General features: G+C 38.5%; 1 protein-coding gene across 2 annotated transcripts; it reads right to left on the bottom strand.

Annotated features, from left to right (window-relative positions):
* Nucleotides 1-871: 871 nt before the first annotated feature.
* Nucleotides 872-15,646, bottom strand: LOC140234784 (putative defense protein 3). Of its 2 annotated transcripts, none has more exons than XM_072314819.1 (5): nt 15,506-15,646; nt 11,219-11,427; nt 7,769-7,988; nt 6,778-6,845; nt 872-2,035 (listed from the first exon to the last, which is right to left on the bottom strand). In XM_072314819.1, the coding sequence occupies exons 2-5, from the start codon at nt 11,418-11,420 to the stop codon at nt 1,959-1,961; spliced, it is 567 nt and encodes a 188-aa protein (XP_072170920.1). In that variant the 5' UTR covers nt 11,421-11,427; nt 15,506-15,646; the 3' UTR covers nt 872-1,958. The 2 variants fall into 2 exon arrangements, with proteins under 2 accessions (XP_072170920.1, XP_072170921.1); XM_072314820.1 differs by having other exon boundaries at nt 15,510-15,646.
* Between the last annotated feature and the right edge of the window lie 8,334 nt (nt 15,647-23,980).

Genomic DNA, 23,980 nt, shown 5'->3' with positions numbered 1-23,980 from the left:
CGTTTCATTTGTCTTTACATACAAAATATGACTTACTATGTAATATGTCAATAATTTTCAGAATTGTATTTGTGTAATTGAACCTGCCTTTGTTATTTTTGTTATTCTGAAAGGAAATATGAAATGCAGAAAATAAAATCTTTTCAAACAAATGTAACCGTTATATGCCATTCTCCTGATATTACTGCCAGTAATTGCCAGCAGTTGCACCCGGTGCGCCCCCCCCCCCTGAATTTCCAAAGCGAAAAAATATAGCTACAAACGGCAGTTTGGGGACTGTAAAATGTCCAAATTTTCAAGCTCGCTCGCTTCGCTCGCTCGCATTTAATCGTTATGATGCCATTCTCGTGATGTTACTGCCAGCAACTGCCAGCAGTTGGGCCCGGTGCAACCCCCTTAATTTCCAAAGCAAATATATATATATATATATATATATATACATACATACATATATTATTATGTATAGCTACAAACGGCAGTTTGGGGACTGTAAAATGTCAAAATTTTCAAGCTCGCTCGCTCCGCTCGCTCGCATTTAATTGTTACGTTATGCAATTCTGATGTTGCTGCCATGAGGTGCCCCCCCCCCCAATGTCTTGACCCACGGTACGCCACTGCACACATATCTAAGTACATGTGATGATTATGTATGTATACACATACATACACACACACACACACACACATATATATATATATATATATATGTATATATATATATATGTATATATATATATATATATATATATATAGTATATGCATATCATATAAATGTTTATGTAGTTAGAAATGAAAAGCAGTTCCATTTCATGTCTGTATTTGATCAACAATGTTTAAAATAACATTTACATATTCATGTGGATTAACACCACTTGACATGTGCAACACAATGCCAAACAACATTCACAAGCACATGTATTAGATATTTATTTTTGCTGAATCCAATACACTACATAAATGTAAAAAAAAAAAGATAATAACAATTATAATAAACATAGTTGAGTGAAAGATACCGTACTTGCTATAATTCAAATTAAATGAAAGGAGAAGTCCACTGATTCTGCTTCACTCAATGGCTCACTGAAACATCGCGATAGTTCCCATAACTCGGGGGACAAGAACTCTGAAAGATAATGACAAATAACTACTACACAAAGTACAAACCCAATAAACAGGTAAAGAAGCTTATAATGCTTGAAAACGGCCGACGGTCGGAAATGATCCTTAGGCAAGTGAACAGTATACGAGGCATGGCGAGAAATAAAAGGACGACTTTGTTATTACGAGGATCTTACCGCAGCTCTTATAGTCCTTGACATGTTTTTTAACAAACCTTCGAACCGAGACGCCATCACCTCCTTCCCGTTAGCCGTGTGACACAATATCCCATGAATATTAACGTATCAACGTGGACACTACAAACGGTTTTAACTTGGGTAAGTTGAATTTGAGTGTTTTCTAGTGATATAGTATGTTCATTTTCAGGGACCTAAGTAATACAAGCTGTGCTTTTAATCTACCTTTTTTGTGTGTTTTTTAAAAATCTAAATTACTATTTTGTTTTTGTGTTTTTAATCTAAATGACTATTTCCTTTCACCATTTAAAGTAAAAATATACGTTATTAGAGTATACGTTTCGATTATTTTAAACGTCATGTTATTGTACAGTAATATAATCACTGTAACTCGGTTAGGTTTGCCTCTTTGATTCTGTGAACACAAAGTGGAAATAAATTCAAGTCTAATCAAATCAATGCCAACGTCCGTGGCTTCATTTCCTGGTATAATATCTGTCTCATAAACTTCAAACGTTTTACGGGTAGTATATACAGAGGAGTGTTGTAGTAGCTCACTAAGGTCATGTACATGTCGTTGAACAACGACAGGCATCATAACTTGAGGCCATAAGCTTGATATTTTGTTCTTTCTTTTATTTTTAGCAAGAAACTACTGATCTTCTACTGTCTCATAAGATATGCAGCAGCTAACAGCAGACCAGCGAGCAACCCGGAGTTCACAGAGTTCCATGGTGCACCTGTATTTGAGAAATAATGAATCACAATATTATGAATATTATATATATGTACAAAATTCTATGAAGGCTTCCTTTGAAAAGACGTTATCAAAGACAATCAGACCTGTATCTGAAGTTTGTAGAAGAGTTTGTCTAAACTTGAAAAAAAAAAAAAAACCTCATAAATGCACTTTAAACTTTCTAGAATCTAAGCAGTAGATATCAAACAGACGGAGAACAAAATTTGGCGGTCAAACCATGGGTCAAAGACAAGCACAAGCGTAGATCTTGCGTTATTCAATTAAATCCATTTATTTCATTCTCATTTTTCTCCAAACAAAACAACACAAAGTAAATCAGGAATCTAAGCATTGTACTAAAAATAAACAATTGTAAAAATAATAATGAAGATAAATCATGTGTACATACCGGAAAATACAAAGTTATGTTTAGAGGGGGGAAAGAGAACTGAGAGGTCAACTAAAAAAGCAATGCTTGTAGATTATTATGCATTTTAATGGATGCTTCAGTCATAAAGGAGAATTGTTGAGGTTCATTATCCACTTCTTCCGACGGTACTTTTGAAGCAAAATTCTTTCACATGCCTTCATGTCCCTGCATGGGACATTTTTTTTCCCCACAGGGGTGCTGAACCCCTAAGCCACCCGATAGCATAAGCAGCATGTCATCATGAGGGATGGATGTGTTTCACCGCATCCTCACGCTGTCACGCTGATATCAGCATCTCTCGCGCAAAAATAAATAAATAAATAAATGAATAAATAAATTGATTAATTATCAAATTAATTAATCAATAAATAAAAAACACCAAATAAAAATGCATTGAACATATGCCCATGCAAAAATAAGGAATTCCTAGACTTCGATTCTGTCTTTACTTTGGAACAACAATGAAAAGAATTCAATTCTATTGCCTTCTCAAATCGAGAGATTGAAGATTATCAGTACAGCTATAAATAGTACAAAAAAGTAAGGAAATCCGTTTTGATCTGTTATATTTCTGTAGAATGAGAATAACAGACATCTTGGTTTGGTATCGTATTACAGCTAAAACAATTTTCTATCCGACAGTACAACACTTGATATGAGTTTGCGGGCGGCGTAATTATGCGGAAGGATCAAAAACAAAATGTTGCAAAATAAGCGATATTTTAACTTTGAGTGTACATACATTATGATGTTCTTACAATATTTGAAGATTTGGATTCAGTTTCAGAATCATTCGCCACGTAAACCAGAACTTTCAAATGACATCTGAATATCGCAAAGGAACTAATCGTTTATATTTTGTGTTAATTATTATTTTAGGGGGGGTATAAAACATACAAATTCATCTGAAGACATAAACCGGGGGGGGGGGGAGGGAGGTTGCACCCCGCGGTTCAACAGCCCTTGTAGATACAACTCCACACACAAACAGTTTTAGCTATATACCCAGCACAAAAACTGAAGAGACTCGACTTTGATCGATATTGTGGTCGGGTATTTCTGTAATATTATTATTATTATTATTATTATTATTATTATTATTATTATTATTATTATTATTATTATTATTATCATTATTATCGTTATCAATGTAATTATACGAGTAACAGTTGTCATGTTTGATATAAATCGTAAAGCTTGAATGATTGTTTCATCAAACAGTGTACCGTACCACATTTTAAATGCTTATTTAGATCATGGGCAAAATTCCTCACATTGGTGTCCATGCCAGCACGGAGTAGGCCTACTTACACTGGTAACTGACTTCGTCGCATGTTCGTGCAATGTCTCAAGCGGACTGTTCTGAGTATAACCCATACATACATTGATATGCCTTTCTGTTATACCCATTGCCCAGCATAAGTTTGTAAACTCAACTCTGATCGATTAGATTTTTGCAATATTAGAATAACAGTCACCATAATTATGTTTGGTATCATCCCAAAGCTTACTGTCTTCGCTGCTGTATGGTCCGAGATGGATTACTTAGTTACGCACAACATGCCTCGGTGATGTCATTGTGTTCCTGTAGTATTTATACATTCAAACTCGTTGTTCCTTCAACTATCTAAGAAAATAACTAGTAGATCAATCACAATACATCACAGGGGTCCACAATCAAATTCGTGAAACCATGTTCAGTGGTCTGGTAATGTGTTTTGTTTTGTGTGTTTTTTTTTTTCATTTTAATTTTACCAGTGTAGTCACTGTTGATGTTTCATTAGATTAGAACATAATACGTCTATGCCTCCAATTTGTTTTTCTTTCTTTTTACAAGGTGCGAGCATGGATAGCAACAATAGTGTTAACAGATATTCGGGCCAGGTGAGATTGTTTAAAATCAGTTTCCATGGCAATGAATTGGCTATAACATAACACTTTGGTACTATGTTGTAGTTATCTAAATGAAAATGCGCCAACAGTGCTCGCCAAACGAGTTTTGAACAAGGAAAAGTAGAAATTACGCGGTACGTAATATATGTCCCCGCCGGAAGTAGCATTTTGTAGCAAAATGTACAATATAGGTCAAAAATCGAGGTCAAAGGTAAAAAAAAGTTAAAGGTCAAAATTCTGTGTAGAAGTTTTGAAGCCCTCACCTAGTGCCATCACATAAAGCAAACGGAATCGAAATCGGGTTAGAAATGGCGGAGTAGCATTTTGTAGCCAATGTACAATATAGGTCAAAACTCAAGGTCAAAGGTCAAAGAAGTCAAAGGTCAAAATTCTGTGTAGAAGTTTTGAAGCCCTCACCTAGTGCCATCACATAAAGCAAACGGAATCGAAATCGGGTTAGAAATGGCGAAGGAGTAGCATTTTGTAGCAAAATGTACAATAAGGTCAAAAATCAAGGTCAAAGATGTCAAAGGTCAAAATTCTGTGCAGAAGTTTTGAAGCCCTCACCAAGTGCCATCACATAAAGCAATTGGAATCGAAATCGGGTTAGAAATAGCGAAGGAGTAGCATTTTGTAGCAAAATGTACAATATAGGTCAGAGGTCACAACTGAAATTCTGTGTAGAAGTTTCAAAGCTCCCATGTAGTGCTATCATATAAAGCAAACAGAATCAAAATTGGCTCATAAATGACAAAGAAGTAGCAAATTGAACATTTTGATCACACACGGACGCACACATACACACACACACACACACACACACGGACACACACACGTACGGAGCCCGTTTCATAGTCCCCTGCTCGAACTCGTTCGGCGGGGACAATAAATCCAGTCATTTTTCAACCTATATTTAGGAGGGGGTCATCATACAGGGACTCGTTACAAGCACTACAACGAGCAACCTTAGTCCTCGTGACTTGTATGTTGTCAAAAAGTCTGTTTAACACGTCTAACTTACAAGAATTGAAACGTGCATCATCAATACTTCAGCAACCTTAAAGGAGGCCTCCGGATGATTTTCAGATTTTTACATTTGAACAACTATAAATTAGTTATACTGAGGACAAAATTTCAGAATTTATGGTAATTGGGATGAAGAATAAGAATACTTTCAAAATTTATAACAAATTGCAATGAACAAGAATAATGACATGGCAGGGTCACAATAAAAATGCATCAGTTGGGGCTCAAGGAAGCAGAAAAAAAAAGAGGAAGGTATGCATAGATTATACACAGGTGAACTCGCAAGCAAGCCCTATTATAATGGAATTACACTGCTATTATACATTTCTGAAATATGTGAGCCTCTATGTCATCATCCTTGTTCAGTGTAATTTGTCTAAGGTTTTTCAAAGTATTGTTTCCCTGCTCAAGAACCACAATAAATTTCACATCTCTATACTTGGAGCTGTTGACTTATGTACTACATTGATGTGAAATTATGAAAATCGTCTGGAATGCCCATTTAACCCTTTCTGTGGCAGAGTGTTTGGACAGTGTGTATAACGCTATGGGGGTTTCTGTGTTTGTCAGCACTCAAAGCACACAATAGGTTAATGACGATGGCTTGTGCCGAAAGGGTGGGTTGGGTGGTGGCGCGTCGCGTTAATGGGAACACCACCCTTCGTCCAAAGCCCCCCCCCCCCCCCCGGTTTTGCCGAAAGGGTGCGTTGGGAGCGTTGGGTCGCGTCGCGTTGACTGGAACCCCACCCTTCGTCCAAAGCCCCCCCCCCCCCCCCCGGTTTTGCCGAAAGGGTGCATTGGTCTAATAACCAGTTGGTCTAATAGACTGTTTACTATCAGTTGGTCTAATAACCAGTTGGTCTAGTCATCATTTCGTCCAATTACTGTTTGGTCTAATTGTTATTTGGTTTAATTACTATTTGGTCTACAGTCAATTCGTCTAATAAATGAAATGGTTGTTTGAAGGTTAAGTATAAATTAAAAACTCGTCTTTTAATATTACATGAGAAAAAGTACCAACGCACCCTTTCGGCAAAACCGGGGGGGGGGGGGGGGGGGCTTTGGACGAAGGGTGGGGTTCCAGTCAACGCGACGCGACCCAACGCTCCCAACGCACCCTTTCGGCAAAAACGGGGGAGGGGGGGGGGGCTTTGGACGAAGGGTGGTGTTCCCATTAACGCGTCGCGCCACCACCCAACCCACCCTTTCGGCACAAGCCAATGACGATATCTATATCGATATATTCAGATTCAAGAACCGCATGTCACGTCACTAGAATACAGGCGATGAAGATAACAGACAAAACATCTTATTCCTAAATTATGCGGAAAGGAGATAGATACACGTGTAGGTAAGATACTCTGGAACAAAGACTGGTTCTGTGGTGGCCTTACCTGATGCTTGCAGCGCTTGGGATTCAAGTCCTACCCAGAAAATCTCGTATTCCTGCAGCAGCGTTGCCCTGTGACGTAGGGAATACAGATATGTATACGGCGTAGTAGGAGCATTACATCAAAGGTGAGAAAAGAAGATTTATAGAAGATTTATAAATACCATATCCCTATGATTTGCATAATATGAGACATCGTTTTGTTGAGCAAACTTTGTAATGTAAATCACTGATCTCCTTGCTTTATTCTAATGAATTCATATAACATCAATCATGACAGAATTTAGCAAATTCCATTCCCTAATTTTATCGGACACCGGCGTGTCGTTTGAGAGACTAAATACATTTTCTTTCACATTCCGAGGTATATGCATGTGTATTGACCTACTTATGTAGTTGATATATCTGCGTTCTTTTTGAGGGCCTACCGCATATCTAGCGTAGATCGTAAGATACTCCGTAGCCTGATATCAGTGTTTGTATCCTTGCAAATAGACGTATACGCTGGTTGCCATTGTATCTAGCTGTGCATACTTTCTGATATAAGTACTACATTATTATCATTATCACCACGGTTGATATCATCATTATTATTGATGTCCTCTTCCCCTTATTGCTATCTTCATGGATTTAGCAGCATTATTATTCTTTACAGAAGTTTACTTATTATTGCGAGTGAGTTTTTGTTTTGTCTTGTTTTGTTTTGTTTTGTTTTGTTTTAACTCGGTTAGGTCCTACTTTCAATGAAAGTCCAAGGGAACATGAGTTCCAATAATGTATTTTGGTTTTTGTTAGTATAGGTCAAGTTCATAGGGCTACACGGGTTTATATCAATATCTGACCATAAATTGCTGATTGCTGTAGGCCCTACACACTGTAAAGTATTGCACCGACTGTAGGAATCAAAGCGGTCACATCTTAATGTTGACGGCAGCTACCGGAGCGACAATGGTAACGCTAAATGGATATCGTGTGAAAAGATGGGTTTTACGCACGTGAACTTGACCGCGCCTACGTCAGAGTCTGGTGCGGTCCAAGTGAAAGACGTCCCATCGCTTTTCGGGTCCTGGCTCGAGTGCGTGACGCTGTCGTCCGCGTTGCTACACTGCAGCAGCTTCGTGTTCATGGGAGGCGAGGAAAACGTTCCGACCACGGAGTCGTCGTCTCGTCTGGCTTGGAGTAAAATGCCTCGGAAATCTGCTCCAGTTACCGAGACTGTGAAGGAATGAAAATAAATGTACAAATATTTTGTCGTTTGTGTGTTAATTTGATTCAGTGTGCCTGCATATTGACTGTGTAGGCCTATTTGACACGACTAATAGTGGAACACATTGATCTACTGGATTTTTTCAACGTCCACCTCGTAGGAGGTGGACGTTCTCTTTAACGATAACATATAGCTGCCCCTGCTGACTCAGGTAGGTAGATGCACGTACTAACATATTCCAAGTTATGCAAAGTCTTTATGCAAAAAATGTTGATCACGATAGCCAGAAGAAAAGTTACATTTGGCGCGGCCGGGCCCTACTTATATAGCAGCAAACGGCATAAGCACTATGCACATCGCATTACGTGCAAATGATTTACGCACATTGGACACCAGACTGCACTGATCAGCTTGTCTCTTGGAATTGAAATTATTCATCAAGTTAAAAAAAAAATGCTGTAACTTGTGTCTTATTCGCGTGTGTATGTGTGTGTGTGTGGGGGGGGGGGGTGATTGCGTGTGTAGCCGGATTTCCCCCTGAAACCCCTTCCGCCTCCGCTCTCTTTGGTCGTCATGGTAACGGAAAATAAAAGTAGGCCTACCCATGATGATGACCAAAAAGATCGGAAATGTGATGATGGAATGCTATGAATTTTTTTTTTCTCATAAAAATTCTTCTCCCAGAAGTCTCGGTACGTGTCTCGTTGGATTCCGCTGTATAAGTAAAGCAAGACTTTACCTTCGACTTTTCTCCGCCCCCCCCCCCCCTTGAATGAATACATACGAGGAAGACTGCAAGAACAACTGGGGAATTGTCGCCTCATAGGGTATATAAGAATACGCATCATGGCGGCACTGGCGTAGCCAGGGAGGGGGGGGGGGGTGGGACGATGGGAGCGGTCGCCCCCCCCCCCCAAGATTTGGACCGGGGATTTGCGGGGGGGGGGGGGGAATACGTGTATACTGTATGCATGCACATGAAGCGGGTCTTCTTTTCAACCTTTCATATCTTTCATCAAATAAGATCATCATTTTTTGAATATTTCACTCAAAGTGTGCACCAGATCGTTGAATTTCAGTTCAAAATATGCAAAATCTCTCGTGCTTGGGAGGGGGATACCCCCTCCCAGACACTCCTCCTCCGTGCCTCTTTCCCTAGCCTTAGTACACTTTTTAGATTTACAAAAAATTATGAATAATTCTGAGTGCACATGACTTATCACTTATATTCCGAAAACTCAATGTTCCCTCATGTACAAGGGGAATTTCCCCTTTTTATCGACCCTTTCCTCCCTAAGCCCCCCCCCCCCCCACATCATTTTTTTTTAATGATTTCTCATATATTCCATCAAATATGCGTATACGAGATATCACAATTTCAACCTTAAAAAGCTCCATCGTACGGGAAGGGTGGAGATAACACTCGCCCACGCCTTCTTCCTGCTCGCCCGCCCCTCCCCCCCCCCCCAGCATGTATAGACTGTGGCTACACTTTGAACATAAACAGTTTTCCAAATATGACACAAAATGTGTGCACCAAAACGTTTAACTGCAATCAGAAAATTATATAGAATCTCTTTCCACAGACTTGCTACACTTCTCTTTTGATTGAAAATTTCCAGATATTCCAACAAAAATGTACGCCAGATTGTTGAATTTCAGTTCTAAAAGCTTAAAACTGAAAAAAGGCTCCTTTGAATGTGGGAGAGGTATCTTGCCACCATTCCATTGCTTGTTACTCACTTTAGACCTAGTAGTAGTACATTTTTGGGAATGACAATTTCCGAATTTTCCACAAAAAGTGTGCTCTAGATCGCTTTATTTCAATTCTTAAAACGCAAAAGCTCCGCCGAGCGGGAGGGGGAATCCCCCTTCCCCTAAGCCCTTCCTCACTAGATTTTGTACATATACACACAGATGATGCACATTCGGAATAAGAGCTTAATTCCGTGATTTTAACACTTCGATGAAAAAGTATTGCACCAAAAATTTGCACCAGATCGCTGAATTTAAGGTCTGAAAATGCAAAATCACCTTCGTGTGGGAGGGGAAATGCCCCTATCTACACCCTCGTGTGCATGCTTTTTCTGTTTGGTTGCTGAACAGACAGCGTTTATGATATTCAGTGTAAGAATTGATACAAGACGTTTATTTAAATAATACCATTTTATAGCCATAATGTTCAATGATAATCGACATGAAAATATATTGCTACCTTAAACAAGTGGGACTGTTTCAAGTGGATAAAACACGCAAAAACATGCATCAAATTGCACCATTTGCAACATCATAATGCAAAAAGTTCTCACCGTGGGAGGGGGCCCCCTCCCACACCCTCCCCTTCCCCCTCGCTCGCTCCGCTCGCTCGGGCTCAGTCGCGTTCATGATATTAAGAGTAAGAATTAATACAAAAAGTTTATTTTAATGATACCATTTTATATATATTATTGGCAAATTGTGCAATAATAATCTACGCTAGAATATACTGCAATCTTAAACAAGTGGGACTGTTTCAACTCGTTAAAACACGCAAAAACATGCATCAATTTGCACCATTTGCAACATCAAAATGCAAAAAAAAAAATCTCACCATGGGAGGGGGACACACCCTCCCCTCCCCCGCTCGCTCCGCTCTCTCGGGTTCAGTCGCGTTTATGATATTCAGTGAAAAGAATTAATACAAGAAGTGTATTTAAATCATACCATTTTATAGGAAAATTGTTCAATAATAATCTATATCAAGATATACTGCTACCTTAAACAAGTGGGACTGTTTCACGTCGATAAAGCGCGCAAAAGCCTGCATCAAATTGCACCATTTACAACATCAAAATGCAAAAAGTTCTCACCGTGGGAGGGGGACACCGCCTCCCACACCCTCCCCTCCCTCCCTCGCTCGCTCCGCTCGCTCGGGTTCAGTCGCGTTCATGATATTCAGTGTAAGAATTAATACAAGACATTTATTGAAATGATACCATATTATAGCCAAATTGTTCAATGATAATCGACATGAAAATATATTGGTACCTTAAACAAGTGGGACTGTTTCAATTCGATAAAACGCGCAAAAACATGCATCAAATCGCACCATTTACAACATCAAAGTGCAAAAAGTTCTTACCCTCCTCCCCGTCTTTCAAATAACCAAGCAATAAGTAAAAAAATAAACAAATGAACAAAAAGCATTTCAATAACATAAGAAGACAATTACACAAGAACATCACTGTGTAATTCTCACCCGTCACGGTCCCCGATAGACTATAGGTGGCGGCATCGGTGCTGACGGTGTACGGACTGGCGCCGCTCTGGGGCGAAATGATAGTTCCGTTATCTCTGTGACCTGGAGTCATATGGCTGCACGCACCGGCTGGAGCCCCGGATGGAAAGGCCATGGCAACCGGGAAAATCAAGAGGAGGACGAGGTTCCTTACATCTGCCATTGTTATGCTGTGAAATCGAGATATCATAAGAAGAAAATGATAAATAACTTAAATTGACATGTGAACTGAAATGGCGTGTAGATAAAAGTTTTGAGTGACACACGAAAAGAAATGAAGAAGAAAACAAAAAAGAAAAAATCGATTTCTTAGAAGAAGCTCCAATGCAAACAAAAACAAAACACAAAAAACATACAAATAACTGGTATATATATATATATATATATATATATATATATATTATATAACGCACCGTTGACTGGTCTGACAATTTTCCAAAATATCTTGTACACTGTTGCTGATTTTCCAGAGAGTTTAAAATCCATGCAATGAGACACGGTCGAGCTTTCGAGGCAATTAATTTCTGGGCGAGGATATTGTGATCAATGCGATCAATTTCAGCATATGCTGAAATTGCCGGGGCAACTATATGCGTGTGTATGTGTGTGTGTGTGTGTGTGTGTGTGTGTGTGTGTTTTCTTTCGCAAAACATCTCAATTCAACAGAGATATTGATATGAATAAACATTTAGGTAATAATAGTATGGCAACAATGATGAAAGTGATAAACGTTGCTGGCGATGGTAACATCTGTATCAGTGACAAAAATGATAATGATAATAATAATGATTAGAAAGAAACAAGATGGTGAAGAACAAATTAGAATGAAAAAGAAGTTTCTTTATCACAGATACAGACATGAATATCAGTGAGCTTCAAATCGTTCAACATAGCATGTAACAGATAATCATTATAGCAACAATTACAGCAAGGCAGCAAACAATGGAATTCTTCCGCGTCAGTGATCATGAGCGTGAGTGACGACACAGATACGTCATTACGAGTCGTGACGGTTTTATTGCGCATGTGCAGCAATAGGCGAGGTGTTGTAGAATACAGACAGAGTATAGACTACTTAGTATCAGATTGCAGCATCATTATAGACGGATATTTGATCGGATGCGTCGAAGACAAGTTATCTAACCGCGACAATTTGCTCCTGGCACTCTATCACCATTGTTTGCTTTGTGTGTTTTAAAGGTAAGGGATACCTTTTACAGACCTCCCAAAATGCAGCAAAACATTAAATATGAACTTGAGGGGACTTGTTTAGGCCACTGCTGAGAAATTTGGAAGTCAACAGTTATCTACAATTTGAATAATGCACAAAACTCAACTACTCAGTAGTTCTGTGTGTCAGCCACACTTACATGTAAGCCTTTTTGTTGCAGTCTTCTGTATTTTTTAATCTATAAACACAAATCTAAAAGTATAAGAGCTGATGTGATAACATATAGAGTGTGTGGCAAGAATGTATATAGAAATGTGTGTAAGTTTTGATGAACTTTCTTCACAAAATATACATGATGGACAAACATGCAGTGCATGGGTCTGCAAAGGTAGCCTAGTAATGTACTGGAATTTACGGTGAGCCCCGAAAAAATTCAATTCAAAATCAAACGGTCAATAAAAATGTGCTAAATGTTACCTTCCACTTTCAATACTTTATGGGAGTTTCTAAAATGATACTCTCTTCAACATACCACTGTATTTATACAACTCTTCATTTAAGGCATGCAAATGGGATTCCCTACCTTTAATGTCATGATTTGCTTCCCTGGATTTTTTTTTGCAACCCTTTAGAAATTAACTTTTTTTAAAGCGAACTTAATCCATCCGGGAACCTGTGGTGGCCTGCATATTAAGTCTATGGGGATTTCAGAATTTGAGTATGGAAGGAGTTAATGTTTTAAATGCGATGATTGGGACGATAAACGAAGTCTTACCTTCTTGCTTGTTATAATCCGGTATGTCCTTCCAAAAGCCTATCCTTGCCAGTATTTAACTTCTTTCAATGTAAACCATCATTTGAATATTCATGAGGATTTGGTAATGATGATGATGATGATGAGGAGGAGGAGGAGGAGGAGGTGGAGGAGGAAGTACATTAATTTTGTGTGTTGGTGAATGAAAGGGCTTGGTTTGGGGCAGGTATTTTCATTCTGTGTTTTCATGATTTATTTTTTTTAAATCTTGAGACGGATTACGGTTTTTTTTTTAATGAAATATATAAACGCAGCGTGTGATCTGCATTTTGGACCCCTATACCGGAAGGAACGTTTCGCCTTTTTGTCGATGGAGAGCTCTGACCTGTTTTCATCCATAACAATTTCCCCCTTCTATTCGGGTTTTAATTTGAGCCCTTTATCACAATAACGAACATTGCAACCTATGCAAATTGTACTGTAACCTTGGAAACAGGTATATAGACATTTTCGCACTTGTTCTAAATCATGTATACTTGAAAAAGACTTGATGCAGTTGGTGCTTGTTTCACAAATTGGTTCTGCACAGGGATCGAATGCTCCAACTTTACTTATTAGTCTACGCCTGCAGTGTCGTTATTTTTAAAATCGTCCTTGTCATCTGCTCTTAATCAAACAAGCGTGTGGTATCGGTGTTGTACTGACATACACTGGGATCGAAGATGTTACAACTTACACTCATAATAGTTTACACCTGCATTGTCGTTACTAAAAAAAAAAAAAAAAAAAAAAAAAAAATCGTCCCTGCAATCAAGTAAATGTGTGTGTGGGGGGGGGGGGAGGGGTAATATTTTAGCAGTTCAAAAGAATGAGATTTGAGCAGGTGCAGAGTAAACATAACCGTAATGACCCGAGTTCGGTTGTGAATCAAGTGTCTAAGCCTGCTTAATTGTTGGCATCGCAGTCTTAAATGAGGGGAAAAAAGATAAGAAAGAATTTCCACTGATAATAAAGTAACGATCCTAACTGCAACACCGTATCTACAATAAGCCAGTTCGGAGTTCCACTTTGCGCATGAGCAGAAACAAGGTCATTCGGACCAACATGCATGTTGGTTTTTAAATTCACTCGGATAAGCATCTGTGATGTAATGATTATTCATGTAATCCTTATAAATGCCGCTTGCCAGCACATCCACCTGACAGCAAAAGTGGTATTTGGCAATATCAATAAAAAGAGATTGTCAATACATCCAATGCAAAATAACGAAATGAATGCTTTCTCAAGTGTAATTGACAGATCATTCTGCTATCTGGTCTTCGCAAGTTTGTTCTTTGTTTGAACAGGATTGATGAATCCCATAAATTGTTACGTAAAACTTATATGCATATGTCAGGTGTATGAAAACGAGTGAAGTGCCCCTAACCAACTGAGAAAAAAGAAAGGTCATTCGTACCAATGTTCCCATGAGCTAACTCCGAACTGGCTCATACAAACAAAATGCGTTATACTGGACAGGATGAGGAAAAGAGAACGAATGACCCAGGAACTATTTAATGACTTAATCCGCTGAGTAATGCAGTTCGCAGATCACAACAATCTGGATGACATGAGACATAGGGCACACCTGTCGTCAGAGCCCTATGGCTTTGGGTGTATTGCGTTTCCCCTGTCGATGGAATGCCGTAGATTACTTTAACTCGTTTATGCAAGGATCTCACCTCACTGGTTTATTGCCATAAGAAAACTGGGATTCTTTTTTTTTTTCCATTTCTGTGCTCGTAAATTTTTGATACATTAGAATTAATGAAGGAGTCAACAATAATACGTGGCTTTGGGCGTTTTCAAGATTGCTGGCGCGTATACTCGTACAAAGAAAACCATTCTGGCGTTATACCTGCGGGCATATCAAGTGTTATGAGCCTGAATCAATACGGAAAAATAAAAAGATGTTTACATATCTTATCAGTGCAAGTCCAGTCCAGTACGACTGTCTGTTATTCCTTTCAGGTAAGTTCCGTTGAGGCCTTTTTTTTAGGCCAATTCATATACTTACTCTCTGAATCTTCACAAAGTAGGAACAGAAGGAAGAATTTTGCAATCTTGGCATTGATCGGTTGTATGATTGATCGAAGCACTACACGGGAAACGCGTGTGTTTGTCCAAACAGTAAAAGGATCACCATATCGCGCTGTGCAGAAATGGGTGAAAACATAATGTGCAACTTTGCAAGATTAGCGCTAACGTAATCTAATCTTAATGTTGGGCAAACGATCTTAAATGCATCGATACGTAGTAAAATTCAAAACAGTAAGTGACTCACCTACGTGGTTAATTCTCAAACGAAGAAAACTGTCAGTGAGCTAGAGACAGGACTTGTCAACCACCTGCTGGAGCGCCCTGGGTACACTAAATGACAAAGATACACTTAGCGATGGGAGCGCAAATTTCTCATTACACTTATACACCGCTGCACAGCAAGAGTTTGGACCAATCACATTGCATTTTAGTCGACAGGAGGTAAACCACCACAGCCCCCCCCCCCACCCTCCACGCACACAAATGCGATCATTTTTATTCACCGATACCTTCAGTCACCCTAAAGATCGTTTAGTGGGTTTACCATCAAACTTTAGTAGTTTTCGATGCTATAATACATATAACTCACTAGAGAGAACCATTGGATTACGAACAAAACCTTATGGGACACTGTATTGAGCATGCTTACAGCAACAACTTGCTAAATCGGTATGTACAGTGGTTCACACCACTCAATAATGTGTTGCCATGCGGTACCCATTGCTTTTTCGTTTCCTTGAGGCGCAGCGGCGCGGCGCTTTGAATGCGGAAGTAAATAAAATGATCTTCCATAAAAGGTATGACGGTGTTCATGTATCAATACAATTCGCCCCTCTTCTCTTACCCCCCCCCCCCCCCTTTATCCTGGCTAAAATTGTTTTCCCATATAATGTATGCAGCCTAATCAACAGTATAAGAATGCTTCGTTAAACCTAACAACAGCAAACAAACAAACGTTATTTTTTGTCACCGTATAAACACCATTTAATTACAACAAAAATGTTCATCTTCTTATGGTAGACACTATAAAAAGTTTCACTTTGGACACTGTACATCACATATAATTGCTTAACCCTTTCCGTAAAAGTTTATAATATATCTGTGCCTGTAAACTGTGGGCATGATCCCGAGTTTTGCCTCAAACTGTGGATAAAATTTTCCCTTGAAAGCAACGACAGCATAACAATGTTGATCTGGCTACTTTGTATTTTTTAAAGAATGTTAATTAACTTGAAATAAACTTTTGACAACTTTGATGCTTAACCATTTCTTTTTTTTTTTTTGCATAATACACTTTAATGTTTCATATGGCTTCTATTAGTATTACGAAATAATGCAGAACTGTGGTTTGTTGATTTCGAAACGATGCAAGCTGAAATTGAATAAAAGTATATGCCAGGTTTAAGCTTGCCATTCTTTAGCCTCATTAGCAAGCTCATTAGACCCATGTTGTTCGAGCCAACGTGACACTAAGACTCTACAGAAATGTTGTTAATGGATTACGTTTCTATTCATTGACATACTGGGTACATGCCTTGTGACGTGAAGCAAAAACAAAAACAAAAACAAAAAACAAACAAACAAACAAAGACAATATTTAGATATAGTGATAATGATATCAAAATACTTGTTTAGTTTAGATTTGTCATTGTGTCGTAACTTGCACCGATACCGGCAATTTTTGCGTGGTCATTCAATATATTGTTGCATTACAAGAGACATTATTCACTATCAAGTTAGTTGGGTAGATATATCTGCACACAGTCTCCGATTCCGAACAATAGGTAATGCATTCTATAGCTACAGCAAAAATGATCACTTTTTCACGATTTTACGACATGCATGTTATAGCTCATTCGTTTTGTTTTGTTTTGTTTTTTGTTTGTTTGTTTGTTTGTTTGTTTTTGTAATTGTGACTATGCTACAGAATGTCAAGATTCATGGTGTGCAAATTGGGTACATTCCATTCCCGAGCGTGCAGTCATAATCATGTATAACGCACAAACGCGTGGTTTTAACGAAATTTGCATCGGTACGTCTACAGAGCCCCATATACGTTTACAAAGTCATGTTTAATGTCAAACAAAGCAGAATTATCCCATTAGATCACTTTCATAAAATCAATATCACTGGATGAGTATAATTATAGTCCAGTCAAAATAGGGTTGCACCCACCACTAATTGCAACAGTAGGAATTCCACTGCAGTGCAACTTGTAATGGGCTCCTAAACACCATACTAAAAGTCCCAAGAAATTCAGTGGGGCAAAGTGGCTAAATTTGCACAATATACAAATTAGCTCCCGTAATGATAAAAATACGGTGTTTCCATAAAAACTAGGCTTCTAGGTTTCAGACTGGAACACCAAAAGTGTTGAAACCTATGTTTACAATGTGAGTTAGTGCGATGCAAACATTTCCACGTACATAATCTGGGCCTCATTTGCATAATATGCAAAGGGTACCGAGCCAACGGAATGTTCTAATGCATCAAAACTTTTCTACAATGTGTATATTATATCTAAAAAGTGGTGCACAGTCAAAGCGACTCGCAGGGAGGTACCCGAATTTATCCCTGTACCCTCACGGCCCGATACAAAACATAATTATACACACGTGAATACAGCTGTTTGAAGCGAAAAAAAAAAACCCTCTATAACGTCCTTTTCGTTTCATATCCATTAAGATTCAGTGAAGTTATAGAAGAATTATTGTTCTACAATATCTATAAGGTGAAATGGTTCACATACGAAGACAACCACGTGGAGGTGCCCAAAATTACCCCACCCAAAGGCAGTCTAAGACATGCAATAATCTTGTACCAACGCAAATGCATATGGGTCATGCCTTTAAACAGTCCTCCTGGTCCTCTAGCAAAGAAACATTTATCTAATGAAATTCAATGGAGTTAACAGACAATATATTGCTCTGCAATTTTGACTAACACTGACATAGTTAAAGTGGTTATCATTCGAAGGGAGCCTACTATATGGTAAGTGCTCACATTAATTGCCTATATACATGACCCTTGTAACGCAAATACCAACGCAATTACAGTCGTTCCAAAAGTGCGTGTCTCAAAAAAGGTCGTTCCTTGAGTTTTATGACTATCACTTGAGTTTTATGATTATGTATAATTATCGTAAGGTGCTACAATCATTGTACATTCTTTTCATCCGACATAGTTTTACGCACCTCATTTTCTGTTACAAAAAAAAAGTGATGTCTATTACACTTTGTTCTTGTCGAAAAATGAAATAAAAGTTGAATTGAATTGTATTGAAATGGATTCCTGCCATATCAAGACACTTTTTTTAATATAAAAATTGCCGGGGTAGAGATAAAATAACAACATTTATCTACAATATCTATGCAGTCCAAAGGGTTCACTTGCAGAGACCACCTTGTGGGAGGTGCTCAAAGTAACCCCATGCATCCTAAAGGCAATGAAAAACATGCAGTATACGACCGCGAAAAATTGTCCAAAGGTACACCTACGCTCAAGCCCCCTTAAGACAAAATACAGATATTAGCAACGCGAACACAGTTGTTCTAGCGTGGATGGTTTTAAAAGTAGTCCCGGCAATATAGCAAATACACTTTTTAACAATGAAGAGTCGTGAAAATGATAGAAGAGGTTTAACTTTACAAGATCTATACAGTGAAGAGGATGCACATTAAATGGCAACCCTGTGGGATGTGCCAAAAAATATTCCACCCTCACGGCAATATAGAAAACATATAATATCATATAACGCGAATATATATATGTTCCAAACGTACATGTTTTCGTAATTCCATCGTGCCGTATAGCAAAGGCACTTTTGTATCCAAAAAATACAACCAATTACTAGAGAAAGCATTGCTCTACAATAACTACATTGTCAAAAAGGTGAACATTCAAAGGTAATCTCTGGGGAGGTGTCTAAATTTACACCTACGCTCACAGCCTTTATTACAAAATACGTATGTTAGCGACGCAAATACAGTTGTTCTAGCGTGAATGGTTTTTAAAAGTAGGTCCGGCAATATAGCAAATACACTTTTAAACAATGAAAAGTCATGGAAATGATAGATCTATACAGTGAAGAGGGTGCACATTGATTGGCAACCCTGTGGGATGTGCCAAAAAATACTCCACCCTCACGGCAGTATAGAAAACATATAATATCATATACCGCGAATATATATGTATCAAACGTACATGCTGTCGTGCCTTATAGCAAGGGCACGTTTGTTTCCAAGAAATGCAATGTTATCAATACAGGAGACATGTTTACAAGTACATTTAAAGCGGCCCCTTGAGAGGCGCCCAAAGTTACCCCTCAACCCCGCGTCCCCTTCTGCAAAACGTGCATTATGCCAACGTGAGTACTGTTGTTATGAATGTGCTCTTACAGTTACAGCTAATTTGCATTTTATGTAAATTATTTTTGTATGACCAATTCGAAAAGGCATCCATCGTGTTCATTGACCTACAAAATATAAGTTTATAAATCTTAATCTTTAAAATTGGATAACGGGAAGCTGAGATCTGTCAATTTTCTCTCATATACAGGTGCTAATTTTACTATTTTACCCCACTGGATTTTCTGGGACTTTTAGTATGGTGTTCAGGAGGTGTCAACGACTTGCACTGCAGTGAAATTCATGCTGTTGCAATTAGTGGTGGGTTACCCCCTAAAAAGCGCTAGATTGACTGGACTAGTTATTTCACGTTCAAAGAAGTCGCGAATCTTTAAACGCGATCATTTCGTAATCACGTTTCAAATATTTGCCGATTCGTAATGTCAGCGACAATATCTATTATCCTTTCTCGTTACTAATCAAAAGGGAGAGGAAAATGGGAACAGTTCCACACTAGTTGTTGTTATTTTGTTTTCTCTCTCTCTCTCTCTCTCTCTCTCTCTTTCTCTCTCTTGATGAATATTTCGATTTTGTTGAGACGCATTAGAACATAGACGTTTCTTGACTGAGCGCTGTAACGCGATGCAACAAACCCTTGCGCATTTCCTCGTATCACATAGTTTGCTTTTGCAAGGTCAGTTTAATTGATTAGCTTATTTAAATAGGCAGTCTCGGAATAATCATCAGTCGGGGCCCTTCAATGACCAGGAAATTAACTGATGAGACTAGTGTTATGTTCTTGTCATCTTGTCTGTGTTTGATACGGGCATTACTTTTGTTCACGGTTGGGCTGTTTCTAATGAAAATTGACTGGCCTTTTATGAGTAATGTGGACACCAAATCACAAAGATTCATCAAATCTGATGACTTTTGATGACTTTGGCAAGCTCTGATGGTATTTAAGCAACAAGCTAGGCATCATGCACCTTACGAATAAAGGTTTGCACGATTATGTCCCATAGTGTGGAGCCCCGGGTGCAGAGCCCAGCCTGTTGTCGGCGGCCCTTGCGCTGTTGGAGTTCGCACCTAACAAAGATACTAGTGATAAACCAAGGCTATATACAGCTCTCTTCGCGCACCGTCAGAATTTTTGTCTTGATATCGACTGTACGGACTCCAACAGTGCCAGGGTCGTCGACATGAGGCTAAGCAGTGGACCGGAATGATGAAAATGAAGACTGCCGACTCTTTTTCCAATTTCCTTTAATCTGTCTTCATTATCATCCTTCTTGTTCGAAGAGTGACGGAATGGTGGGCAGCAATTATAATCACCTTTGTCAGAATTTATCATCTTGGCTGTGATATGTCCTTGAGAAGATCAGCGTGGCTTTCATATTTATAAAATTTTTAAAACCTTTATGTTTGTTGATGTCCTTTGATTGGTAAATGACAGTTAACTAGGGCCTACTACTGTATACAAGCTGTGACAAATCGAGCTTTTCACGTAGGACTGTATTTCAAAATAATGAACTGGATTCCTTTCCTGTTTTTACAGTATCATTGGGCGATTCGATGCATATTATGTACAGGAAATCTAGATACTGAGGTCCATACACTGAGACAGGCCTTGGTTATTCATGGGATTTGGGGTGGAGTTAACAATAGATCTTTAATAGCGACGAAAGTAGACCACGGTTTGCTATTAAGGGGTTAAAGGGAGACGTGTGCACTTTTGGTTTGGTGATCTTCTCGAAACGTTCGACTCGTGTACGGGATAAATCTGCCTTATATCATTAAGAAATCAAGACAATGAATTACCAATGGAGGTGATACAAACTGGACGGGAGACGGAAAAGTCTCAGTCCATGTTACTCCCTCCATAAGTATCCCACAAACCTCCGCTGATCCACATCGAAATAGTGTGAGCCACTTCTACCAATTTAAAGTCCATACTCCTGGTTTAATGGTGGATGAAACGTAAATCTTTCTTTCTTTTTGTATCTATCTATCTATCTATCTATCTATCTATCTATCTATCTATCTATCTATCTATCTATATCTATCTATCTATGTCTGTCTGTCTATCAATCAATCTATATATCTCTATTTAGCCTGCAGTGACTGAAAACAGACAATACGGTAAAAACAATTCTTTTCTTTGTATGTGCATGTTACATTCATTACAAGAACTCTCTTTTGTGCCATCAGTATCATATATTTGTTTAGTTCCAGACCAACTCCCCCTGCTGCCGTTGCAAATAGTCATATTCAATTCCATGCAAGGAGCAAAATATTACACAATGTATAATCGAACAATACTCATGTAAACTAATTCCATTATAGGCACTATATACTTTTTCAAAACTAGGCGCAATAGGAATGCAAGAAATATTAATCGTTTTCTTTACTCCAAAATTCTTTCATTTACAGACTTAAAAAAGATAGCTGAGCTAAGAATTCCTAACAGCTGACCCTGGTTCAATGTGTACCTTTCTCTAATGCTCGCATAAGAATAACTCAATTCAAATGGACTTGACTAACCTGTCTAATTCCTGTATTGAGAAAAGAGGCTCCGAAGTATAAGATCTAATCAATAATTTGTAGCGAAATCAAATGTATTTGATGTCTCAAGGTTTCTATCAAATAGAGCTAGCTATACCTATACGAACTGACTGGGCAATCATTGGCAATAGGGGGTTATAGACATACCATATAATTCTTATAGTATTATTATGAATAAAAAAACATGACAATCTGGTGGTTTTTTGGTGCACACAAAAAATAGAGTGATGCGCTGCGGCTTCGATCACCGCAATTACTTTGCATATAATGAGGTCACGAGCGATATTACTGTTTCGTAGGAATGGGAAAATTAGGGGGTTTTTGTACTTTATTTCATATGGCCTATTTCAATGAAATTTCCACCCTTCTGTTCTATTTCATATGACTTTATTACAGCAAACTGGAACAAGGAGCGGCATTTTAATTCAAGTCAGATTTACTGAAGCACACACATCAGTATTACAATAACACACACAAACATACACGCGCGCGCGCGCACACACACACACACACACACACACACACACACACACACACACGTACATGCACACAGATCGCCATCGGTCTAAGAGAGGGGTTTCTATTGTTTACATTTTGTTAATACTTGGATACTAACAGGTATACTGCCCTACTTTGGCAAAAGGAAACAAGTGACATAGCATCCGAATTTGAGTTATTGATATTTTCATAATTCATAATTCACATAATGAGCTCTTCTTCCAGGCCAAATTTCATGCAGAAACACTCATCCTACTAAGAGATATGTTAGATAAGACATCATGATAGTCCATTGACGTCAGTTGTAAATGACAGACACATTTTGTTCTTTTATGAGAAATGTCACTTTTGTCACTTGCTTCCTTTTGCCAAAGTAGGGAAGTATAATTCATGATTGCTATCTGTTTTTGTTCTGTTGAGGTAAGGCACATGTCGTGTTTGCATGTAACAAGTTTAAAGGAATTGTATAGTTTTGGTTGAGACCTTACTTCAGGTTTCTAACATTTTTTGTTGAGATAATGAGAAACCTCTTACGCAATGTGAAAGAGCGTGTAATTCCGAGAAGAATTCAACTTTTATTTGATGAAAATTGGTTTTGAAATGGCCGAGATATCCAAAACAGTGCCATCCAATTAAAAGGTGGGACCCACCTTTTATCACGATGGCTTGTTTTACTTTGTTTTTGGATGTCTCAGCCATTCCAAAACAGATTTTCTTCAAATAAACTTTGAATTTCTCTTAGAATGGCATGCTCTGGACTATTTAATACACTTCAGTGGTTTCTTGGCATCTCGCAAAAAGTTAAAAGTCCAATACATGTACTATACGATCCCTATAAATTTTCATGTTTTTTCCCCAACGTCACATCAACCCCCACCCCTTCCCCGCCCCTAGAAAAGAAGAAACAGAAGGGAGAGAGAGAGAGAGAGAGAGAGAGAGATGGAGGGAGAAAGAATTGACTACTGCTGCGGGCTGCATTCAAGACTTTTTAGACTTACATGTCCCCCCCCCCCCCTTCCCTCGACATGTGGCGGCTCCAAAAGCCCTTTTATTTCATTTTTCATTTAATTTTCATTCATTTCCAATTTCATCATTGGATTAGCAAAAAAAAAAAAAAAAAAGAATACATGCTATCAAATATGATAGTGGCGGAATCATGAGAAGCTGAGACATGTATGCTTATTGAAAATGATCCTTTTTTGCGTAGAATTTGAGAGTTTACGTTACATAGGAACTACACTGTACTTTGAAAATATAATTACATGTAATCGCCTTATAGAGAGTCGAAAGTCTCTTCAAGTCCTCTTTCCTGA

The sequence above is a fragment of the Diadema setosum genome, chromosome 11 (assembly GCF_964275005.1).
Source record: "Diadema setosum chromosome 11, eeDiaSeto1, whole genome shotgun sequence".
Classification (NCBI taxonomy): Eukaryota; Metazoa; Echinodermata; class Echinoidea; order Diadematoida; family Diadematidae; genus Diadema; species Diadema setosum.
This window is presented reverse-complemented; position numbering and strand designations above follow the sequence as displayed.